The following is an 11,214-nucleotide window of genomic DNA, read 5'->3' on the forward strand; positions in this document are numbered from 1 at the left end:
TGGAAAATTTCCAGCCACACAGGCCAACATTTTAGGAAGTTATGAGAGTATGAAATGAAGGGAACAGGCTGCAAAACAGAATTGTGCTATACTCTCACATACAAGCAATAAATCTAATGCACATCCACTGAAATCAACTCGAAAACAACAACAGAAAATAGGTGAGGGCTGGAGAACAAATTAGCTAATTTATATGCTTGTTAATTAAATGCATCAGTGACCCTTCATTGACCTTTTTCACTAGACTGACTTCAGATAGAGTCCATTTTAAGTGTTTATTATGAAGCTCAGTTTGTCAGTATTAAAAAGGTACCGTAGTTTGAAGGATTTATTAACCTTCCAACATTTAGAAGCCAGCAATAAAAACTGCAGACAGCTGATATTCTTTAAACACATGACATCAAAACCAATTTAGATTACATTTAAATTGTTAAAAATTACTAACTTATGACTTTTCAGCATGCATTTGTTAGCTGCTTTTATTAAATAACATTCACGGTGAAAAATCCCAGTCACAGCCTATGTATTTACATATAAGCAGAATGAATGCTGCATATATATTTGTATTTGCTAATTTATGTAGAGAAATAACATTGCATTTTGGCATAACATACAGTATATTTACCATATTTATATTAACACCTCTACCCTGATATAAACACGAATTCGGATATAACGTGGTAAAGCAGTGCTCCGGTGGGGGTGGGGGGGCTGCGCGCTCTGGCGGATCAAAGCAAGTTCAATATAACACGGTTTCACCTATAACCCGGTAAGATTTTTTGGCTCCCAAGGACAGAGTTATAGCGGGGTAGATGTGTACTTGTTAGAATAGCTGGCATGTAAATACCATTAGAAGGAAGGGAAGAATTTGCTACAAGTTTGCAATTTAGAAGTGTAAGAAAACCAGTTCAGTATTTATTAGCTGAATCAACAGATAATGTCGATTACACTGGTCTACAATTTTTGAGAAGTCATCTGCTTCAGAGATAAAATGTGCTATTTATTATGTATTTTGATGTGCTGAATTCAAATATGAATTAAAACAACTGATTGGTTACTGTTTCTAAGATATTTAAGTTTTTACATTTTATGTCTATGTATATTGTGTAGATAGTAGAGTTTTAATCATAAATTGTAAACCTAGGTCTTTTCATGTGTTCATGGTTGCTTTACATGATAATATTTCACTTGTCCTGTTTATGTAACACTTTAAAAATCAGCAAAAGGGTTATATAAATAAAATTTATTATGAAACCAAAGGCAAAAAACTATTATGTACATAGTTTAGTCCTATTCAGTGTCTATTCGACGCTTCTTGGCTTGTCTCTTGTATTCATTAAATGGAGCATCTCTTGTCACTGTCCAGCAATAGTCTGCAAGCACTGTTGCAATGTCCTGGTGAAATGCTCGCCGTGCTCGTCGCTCACTGCTCTGCAGTTCGGTGGAAAAAAATCTCGATGAGAGTGCAAAAAATGTATCTTTAGTGACATGTTGCAACCAAGGCTTTTGTATGCCTTGAGGAGGTTTTCCACCAACAACCTGTAGTTGTCTGCCTCGTTGTTTCCGAGAAAATTTATTGCCACTAACTGGAAGGCTTTCCATGCCGTCTTTTCCTTGCCACGCAGTGCATGGTCAAATGCATCATCTCGAAGAAGTTCACGAATCTGAGGACCAACAAAGACACCTTCCTTTATCTTAGCTTCACTTAACCTTGGAAATTTTCCACGGAGGTACTTGAAAGCTGCTTGTGTTTTGTCAATGGCCTTGACAAAGTTCTTCATCAGACCCAGCTTGATGTGTAAGGGTGGTAACAAAATCTTCCTTGATTCAACAAGTGGTGGATGCTGAACACTTTTCCTCCCAGGCTCCAATGACTGTCGGAGTGGCCAATCTTTCTTGATGTAGTGGGAATCTCTTGCACGACTATCCCATTCGCAGAGAAAACAGCAGTACTTTGTGTATCCAGTCTGCAGACCAAGCAAGAGAGCAACAACCTTCAAATCGCCACAAAGCTGCCACTGATGTTGGTCATAGTTTATGCACCTCAAAAGTTGTTTCATGTTGTCATAGGTTTCCTTCATATGGACTGCATGACCAACTGGAATTGATGGCAAAACATTGCCATTGTGCAGCAAAACAGCTTTAAGACTCGTCTTCGATGAATCAATGAACAGTCTCCACTCATCTGGATCGTGAACGATGTTGAGGGCTGCCATCACACCATCGATGTTGTTGCAGGCTACAAGATCACCTTCCATGAAGAAGAATGGGACAAGATCCTTTTGACGGTCACGGAACATGGAAACCCTAACATCACCTGCCAGGAGATTGCACTGCTGTAGTCTGGAGCCCAACAGCTAGACTAGAGCCAATCAACAATTTTAAGCATCATTTTCGTTCTCAGTGACCCAGAATTAGTAAAGTTTGACTACGTTTATTTCAGAAGCATTTTGGCTGTAGAGCAGTGTTACAATAAGCAGGAGGAACCAAAAGCCATCAGTCATGACAACAAGAGTTGCTGAGTCATATTCCATTTTCTAGAGGAAGTGAGTCTGAAATTCCATGATTCCAAAAACTGGTTACAAATACCAGAAGTTCGTAATTAAGGAATAAACACAAAATGGGAGACTCTACTATGACACTGCCTACATACTAGGAATATACCACATTAAAAACTGAAAATGAGTCTATAATGCAAGACTTATACACTAATATATTTGCTTTTGTAAGCAGAAATACCCCAGGTAAATTTAGGAGAGTTAGTTATTTCCCACAATTTAGCATTGGTGAGACTGCAACTGGAGTATGGCATTCAGTTTGGTCACAGATCTACAGCAAAGTGACTGAAAGGAGATTGTACATCTTGGAAAAAAAGACTTCTAAGAAAGCCAAGAAAGAATGTGACAGATTTTCCCTACCTGTAAATAAAGGTCCTATAAGTTAGCTATTCAACAATGTGGACCAATGAGATTCCCTGAAGGAGCTGGTGCCCTCCAGGGTCGTCTTTGCCTATTCTGATTAGGTGAGATGAAATGCAATCTTTATTTGCATCTGTATGGACCCCAAGTATGCACCTTCACCTTTCAGTTGGACCAATGCACTTTGAGATGCCACCAAGGCCGGTGCAACCATTTATGCAAATTACGCAACTGCCTAGGGCGCCTAGTGGTTGGGGGCACCTAAAAGCCCGCTCAGGCAAGGAAGTGGAGTGGAGGCGAGCTGGGGCGCGGGGATGGCCGCCCGCAGTAACGGGGGGGGGGGCACACAGGGGAACCGCTCCCCGCCCCAGATCACCTCCACTCTGCCTCCTCCGCTGAGCACACAGTCCCCGCTCTAATTCTCCTCCAATCAGCGCCACAAGCCTGGGAGGGGAGAGAATTAGAGCGATGCCAGCATGCTAAGCGGAGGCAACAGAGCCAAGGTGAGCTAAAGCGGGCTCCCCAGGCGGGGTTAGCTGCTGCAGGGGGGCTCCCCAGGTGGGGTTAACTGTAGTGGAGGCAGGCTCCCCAGGCAGGGTTAGCTTCCGCGGGGGAGTGTCTCCCCACAGGCAGAGTTAGTTACCACAGGTAGGGGGTGTCTCCCTGGACAGGGTTAGCTGCAGAAGGGGGGTAGCTGCTGAGGGGGTGGGGGGACTCCCTGGGCAAGGAGGCTGGGTTAGCTGCCGCGGGGGGGCAGGGTTAGCTGGGTGTGGGGGGGCGTGGTGCAAGGTGGAGGTTTCGCCTAGGGTGTGAAACTTCCTTGCACCGGCCTTGGATGCCACCTATCTCTAAAATCCTGACAACATCCTTTCAACAGGCAGACACACAAGTCACTGATTTTGAAGTCTGCCAATCCAGCAGGGCTTCCCGTTCGGTTGGTTTAGGAAGCAGTTTCCAGATTAATTCTTTCCTAGCTCTTAAAAGACTCAAAATAGCTTAACTAAACTTTGTGAACATTTGACTGATATCTCAGACATCTTTTTTGAGGAGGAGGGGACCCTACCCAATATTACATTGCTAACAGGTCTTTGTGGATTCCAGAATGTGTGTTCAGAGAAATGTACAGACAGGTAAAATCTCCCTTTCTGCTTCTGAGTCATTCAGCAACCTGGATATCTGGAGAAATGTGCTCTAAGCACCAATGCCCTTGCCCACTGGCCCTTAATATTAACAGAGAAGCAAAAAATTCCACAGCGAAACAACAGCCATCACCCGTTTGTGAAAGGGAGCATGTGTTGACACTGATATCATCTCTATAGTACCTTGTAAACGCATGTAACGAACAAAGGGAGGGGGCTGTACATAATTTCAAGCAGAAGCTCCACCCCTCCTAATTCTGCCTAATAAGCAGCCAGAGAGCTGGCATAATGGACTTTCAAAGTAAAACAAGCTGGATGTCCATCTGCCTAAGTCAGTTTGAGACATGAAGTGTCAGGCAATGACAAACCAATACATCTGCATCTTTTGGGGATTCTGTCAGACTGACAAAAAAAAGGAGGAGGAAAAAACTGAATTTATCTAAAAGAGTCTGCATTTGTTGCACGGAGAAGGTAAAGACTGGAGTGAAGCGAGATTATACAGTTCTTAGGTTTAGAACAGAAACTGGACAGGGACATTTCCTATTTAAGAAGGAATGATAAGCCTCATTTGAGAATAAATCCAGGAACTGTAATAAGGAATTTTTCACAAATATAAAGCCCTAACAGAGAACTGAGTAAACCAGACAGGCTGTTACTGTTCAGGAATATGGGCCGCGCCACAGCAGATCACACACCAGTAATCCACGGTGTCTGGTACCCTGTCTCTCAGTGCCCTGTATCAGGGTTCCAGGCATCTGGTTTTCAACCAGAATGCCCAACCAAAAAGGCACCCTGGTGGGCTTCAGTTGGCACTGCCAACTGGGTTGTTAAAAGTCTGGTTGGTGGCACAGCGGGGGGCCAGGGTCTCAGGCAGCCTCCCTACCTGTCTTGGCTCTGTGTAGCTCCCGGAAGCGGCCGCCAGGTCCCGGCAGCCCCTAGATGATGGGCGACAACCAAGGAGGCTCCCCATGCTGCCCCCGCCCTGAGGGCTGGCTCCACAGCTCTCATTGACTGGGAACCGTGACCAATGGGAGCTGCAGGGGCAGCGGCTGTGGGCGTGAGGGCAGGGCGTGAAGACCTATGTGTTTAGGGGCTGAAGGGACCTGACGGCTGCTTCCCGGGAGCTATGGTAAGTGCCGCTGGCACCCTGTACTCTGAACCCTCTCCCACACCCCAACCCTCTGCGCCAGCCTGCAGTTCCCTCCTGCACCCAAACTCCCTCCTGGAGCCCGCACCCCCCAAACCCCTGTCCCAGCCCCCTCCTACACCCAAAACTCCTCATCCTCGGCCCCACCCCAGAGTCCACACCCCTCGCTGGATCCCACACCCCCTCCTGCACTCTGAACCCCTTGGCCCCTGCCCAGAGCCCCCTCCTGTACCCCAAACCACTCATCTCTGGCCTCACCCCAGAGCCCACACCTCCAGCCAGAGTCCTCACTCCCCTCCCGCACTCCAACCCCCTGCCCCAGCCCAGTGAAAGTGAATGAGGGTTGGAGAGAGTGAGTGATGGAGAGGGGGGATGGAGCAATCAGGGGTGTGGCCTCAGAGAAGGAGGGGGCAGGAGTGTTCGACTTTGTGCGATTAGAAAGTTGGCAACCCTAAGTATCAGATGCTTCAAAGAAAGGAGCAAGAAACCATATGAGGGACAAGTTACAGAACAATTTATCCATTCAAGGAAGTTTCTTCCTTATCACAGATTGAGGAAGATAGAGGAGGAAGGAAAATGATGACAGTCATAAATTCAAAGGAATGGGATGAAGGAGGATAAAAAAGAAAATTTCAAGATTCCAAAAAGGAATCACTGGCTGGTTGACAGACTGCCTTGACAATAAGAACCCACTATGAATCAATTCACCTTCCACCTTACTAGCACACAGATCTGGACTTCAAAGACAGGAGGCACTAGATCCCGATGTAGGCCTGACGGAAAGAAATCTAAAATGGAGACAATCAAGGCCTTCTTGTAGAGAGGTCATTTTTGTAAGACACAGACATGAAAAGGGAGCCTGTGTCCACTCTCAAGGATGGTGCTAATGAAAGACCCAGGTCTCACATCGAGTGCCTGTAAATTGCCAGAAAAAAGCTTTTCTAAATGACTGCACTTTGCTGGGCCTTCGATCAAGAGAAAGTGGAATCCTCAGCTACAGGGTTAGCAGAAGTTCTTTGTACCAAGTCCACTGAAGCCACATTGAAGTTATGCATGAGAACCATATATCTCCCACATTATTAAATACAGTGGGTTCAGAAAAAAAAAAATCTATAGCAAGCGACAGTTACCAGAACTGGCATGAAACCTGTGGACTTTTTAGTTGGCTCAAATAAAAAATTCAAGGTTTACAGGTCTTCACTTCCAGCACATTAAGTCAAACAGTTCTCATTCACTTGAGTGAATCCTGCCATATCCTGGTCAGTTAATCAACTTGATTTCTGAGGACCCACATCAGAAAAACTACTTATATGGGAGAGAAATATCTTAGACTGTAAATCTCCATTGGGCAGAGCCAACATTTAGCATGATGAGGCCCCATTCTTGATCTAGGTCTCTGAGTGCTATAATAACAGTAATTAAATTCTGGCCAATACACAAGAATCTTTGCTTTGGCGCACACACTTTTGCTCTTTCAGTTTGAATATCCCAAGACCTGGGCATTGTCTGAATGAATCATGACTGAGTCCTGGTACCAGTTGCTGAAGAGATATAGATACATAGCTCACATCCTTCCCCTCTAGTTGAAGGATGTGCCACATTCTCTCTTTCAACAAAGACCATTTAGCTGGTCAGCTCCCCAAAGTGCTTCTACCATCCAAGCAAGTCTGCTAGTCTCTCTTTCATCAGACGGAAGAGAGATTTTAGGACGTCTTAGATTTTAAACTTTTGGGATTAACAGAAAGAATTTAGGAGTGTACTGAAACCTCCTTAAGTCATCATGCTATTACTTCAGAATGGAATCCAGTTTTCTGTCTCCCAGATATGAAAGAGAATCTAAGGGTCTAAAGGTTTTTTTTATTTTAAATCAATCTGGTCATCTCAGGGCTGAATCAAGGGCAAAATCCTCCATTTGTCAAACTTTTTGAAGGTAGTCAGTACCACTTATCAAAGGCTCTAGGAACGAACATTTTAACTGGCTTCCTCTTACGGCTTCAGAAGCCACATTTTCTAGACTCTGGGGGTGAGTGGCATTGCCTTTTTCTGTCTCCTGAGGGAAATATTCTGATTCTGAAAAATGTAATAAAAACAAATCACAAAAATACCGGTAAGACAGCAACATGCATACTTTTAAAAACCCTGACAATTTTCTGAATATAAAGATTACTAGAACACATGTACAGTTTGTGTACTTTTACCAATATTTACTCTTAATTTAAAATAAAATACCTAGGACCAAATGAAAGAAGGATTGAGAAAACTAATTATCTAGTGCATACTGTACTATGCTAGTACATACTGACAATTAGTTTAAGCATGTTTATTACACTATGTAATGACTTAATATGTCATGTCAAAAACAAAGTACAAGCCCTTTCACCAATTTTTTTAACTAGACATTCATTCAATTAAGTTTTGTTAGCATGAAGTATTATGATATCCTCTTACCAATCATACTGTACTTTCTAAGGCAGCTTTCTCAATTTGCAGCAGAGATACAGAGACAGCAAGCGTCAGAACACAATGTGCACATCAGAGAATAATACACTTGCAGAAAGTTGATTTCTAATTCCAAACAGAACAAGAAAGGCTGTTGTTTTGGTTAAAGCACTGGATTAGGATTCAGGAGAGGTGGTTCAATTCTGGACTCTGCCAGAGATTTCTTTTGTAACAATGGGCAAGTAATTTAATTTCTCTGTGCTTCTGTCCCCTATCTTAAAGAGTGGGATTATAATGCTACCTTTCCACCCTTTACCTGTCTTGTCTGCTTCGATCATAAACTCTCCAAGGCAAGGACTGTCTTACCATCTGTTAGTACAGCATCTAGCACAATGGGGGGCTGGCTTTTGATTCGGGTTTCTAGGTGCTACTATAATACAAATAAACAGCAACTCTTTAGATTAATCATTAGGAATAAGTGAAAAATTCCATCCATAATTGCCTTTCTTGACTCTATACTATATTCCCCCGGGCTAGCAAAATATCTAGGACAAATTACACTTTCAATAAAAGGTACATTTTCGAGGATACTGGTAATCTGTTACCCTAAAGCTGGAACTCTAAATTCATTAAAAATGGGAACATTCTGAGGGAGCTGATGGGGTATTTGAAGCCTTCCAAGGGTGACCAGATGTTTCGATTTTACAGGGACAGTCCTGATTTTGGGTTTTGTTTTGTTTTTAAATATAGGTTACTATTATCCCCCACCCCATTTTTCATATTTGCTGTCTGGTCACCCTACCCCTTCCCCTCCAGGTCAGTGGTTCAACCTAGTACTGGATGATTGTGACCAATAGTTTTTGCTGTCTAATACTTGCTTAGTAGTCTAAGTAAGATGAGTTTGGTGGTCCGGAGTCTAATCCCCAGTGGACAGAAGCTGTATCATACCAACAGCTAATGCAACAGAAAATAATGAACATCCTAGTTGATAGTCCCAGTAAAAGAGAGCATGGACTGAATTGTCATAAGTCTCAAACAATCCTTTCACTCTTAGAGATGATCCCTTTCAGAACTGAGACATTGTGAGGGGAAAGAAGAAACCCACACTAGTTGTTTATAAATAATAATTCAATCTCCAAAGATGTGAATTTGGCATATTTTATGAATGCTATATTTGTACATTGTAAAGGTTATTCTATAGGCTTACCCTATGTGAAGTAAATGGTCTCTAAAATAAGAGAAGGACACAGAAGTAGAAAATATCTAAGCACTTCATTTAAATAATGTTTTTAGTCCAGGTGTGTAGTTTTCAAAAGTTTAAGGTCCATTTTTTGTAATGGCATATTCCTACATAGGAAGAAATATACCTAATTTTTCAGATGCAGTTGATGCATATACGCAGGACTATATACATACATTTGCACAGGAATTGCATTCCTGGATCCCAATCCTGCATACATGTAATTTTAAGCATGCAAGTACTCCTCCTCACTTCAATGGACCTAACCCACATGCTTTAAGTTAAGACTGTGAGTGAGTGTTTGCAGGACTAGAATGCAGAAGAGGAAAAGATTTAGGCACTAAACAGTATCTGTTTAAAATCTATATTTCCGAGACTGCATCTTAAATTGGAGTAGGTTTACTTACAACAGTTTTTCTGTCCACTGAAGTGCATTTTTAATTTTTCCACACAAATAACTGAGGAACTTAGTTTGACTTGACTATCTATGACCTCTATGACCTCAAGTGAAGCACCATCCTTCTCCTGCAAAGGCACTTTCAAAGCTTTGATTTGCTTTCCAACACCAATTGCTGCTCTGGTGTTATTCATTCAAGCTCAGGACCCTAACCATAAAAAAATAACAAATACAAACCAAACAATAAAACCCAAGAAAAATTCTTAACAAAAATCCATTAAAGGATCTATTTCTTATAAAATAACTCTCCCAAAGGGAGCATTCCCCTTCCCTTTATTATTAATTATTTATGAACTGGCCTACTTATGCATAACCGTATGCCACTGTTATTAGTAAAATTAAGGGTTCTTGGTTCGTATTCCTTACTCTTGTAAAGACTGAAGGATCAGGCCCACTGATTAATTTCAAGGGAATATATCAGAAGGAGCCTTTGGTTCCTAAACAAATATCATAATCTCTAGAGCACTTTTACCTCAGGGCAATATTTTTGTTAATTTATCACCCTTGCACGTAGTTGGTATTTTTTGTATTAATGACGGTTTTATTTTTCAATTTCCCTTACTTCTCGCCAGTTAAGGGCAAGGACAGATTGGGTGTTCTGACAGTCTCTGGATTCTTCCTCATCTAGCAAAAGCAGTTTGGGGGAAGGCAAGAGATGCTAATGGGCTGTATTTAATTCCTGCCCTCCCAGAGCAGGAAATTTATCTATGGAGAAATAATAGAGATGTGACTCCAGTCCCTGATAGGAAACTTCAAAGGAAGCTGGAGGGCCAGAGCAAGAAAATATTTTCTTGGATGAAAGTAGCTTTCTGTAGATCTCTGTATGTGAGCCAATGATATTCAACATGGTATACTGTACAGATGTATCAGTTCATGAGCAATAATATGTAATTTTTGAGTATATGACCAGCTTTTAACCAATGAATTGAACAAAAATATACATTCACAATGAATATATACACATGTACACATAAAAATGTATTTTATCCTTAGAGATAATTTTGAAGTGATAACAATACAGACTTGCGTATGTGATTAATTGTGATAATATGAAAGGCTGCAAAGACAGTTGCTTAAGAAATGAGAACAACAAAGGAATAAACTACTGCAGGCATCACCAGAGCTGCAATGATATTGTCCTGTGTACTACGTTTCCATGGCAACTAGCCATAGGAAGATGAATGTTTCACATTCACTCTGCTCTGCAGTACATGTCTATAAATCAAACTTGCATAAAGAGCATAAGATTTCTGCTGTGGGGTGGTTCTCAAAACTGGGTTATTTTCTTGTTACTGGATAATTATAAGAAAGAAATATGAAAAAATTAGGTCATTTTTAATGGTGAAAGAACTAACACACAAAAATATTAATACACCTCTGGCATGTGACCCTATTAATTTAAGTGCAAAGCAGCATAAAATTCAGATCATGAAAGGGATACAGTGTTTCTGATCTATGATGTATGCTTGTTAGCTTCAGAAACTGTATGTCCATTACTCTTTTTTTTAAAAAAAGACATGTCATTTATTCACTCTTTCACATTTTCATTTTCATAATAATTATTATTTTTCAGCTTTGTTCTGCTATTTCACTTTCATTATTACAGTTTGAGGATTCAACAATTAAATATCTTCCTCTTATACACAAATGGTACAGCTAAGGCCAGGTCTACACTGCGACTTTAAATCGGTTTAATGGCCGATATACCGATTTAACGCTGTACCCGTTCACACGACGTCGTCATTAATATCAAGTTAAACGGTTCCTTAAATCGATTTCGGAACTCCTCCCAGACGAGAGGAGTAGCGCTAAATTCGAAAGTGATAACTCGGATTAGGGTTCGTGTGGACGGAAATCGACATTATTGGCCTCCT

The 11,214-nt window shown here is 41.6% G+C and overlaps 1 protein-coding gene across 3 annotated transcripts in view; it reads right to left on the reverse strand.

Annotated features, from left to right (window-relative positions):
* The window catches only part of EFCAB11 (EF-hand calcium binding domain 11), a 113,584-nt gene that overhangs the window by 82,639 nt on the left and 19,731 nt on the right, over window positions 1-11,214 (reverse strand). Inside the window, exon 5 of one of the 3 annotated variants that reach the window (XM_075065630.1) lies at window positions 5,891-7,274. The exons of the other annotated variants lie outside the window; for them this stretch is intronic. Coding sequence (XP_074921731.1) covers window positions 7,199-7,274 — 76 coding nt within the window. The 3' untranslated portion in view covers window positions 5,891-7,198. Of the gene's footprint in view, window positions 1-5,890; window positions 7,275-11,214 lie in introns of those variants that run through there. 3 annotated transcript variants of the gene reach the window in all.

The sequence above is a fragment of the Chelonoidis abingdonii genome, chromosome 4, assembly GCF_003597395.2.
Source record: "Chelonoidis abingdonii isolate Lonesome George chromosome 4, CheloAbing_2.0, whole genome shotgun sequence".
Lineage (NCBI taxonomy): Eukaryota > Metazoa > Chordata > Testudines > Testudinidae > Chelonoidis > Chelonoidis abingdonii.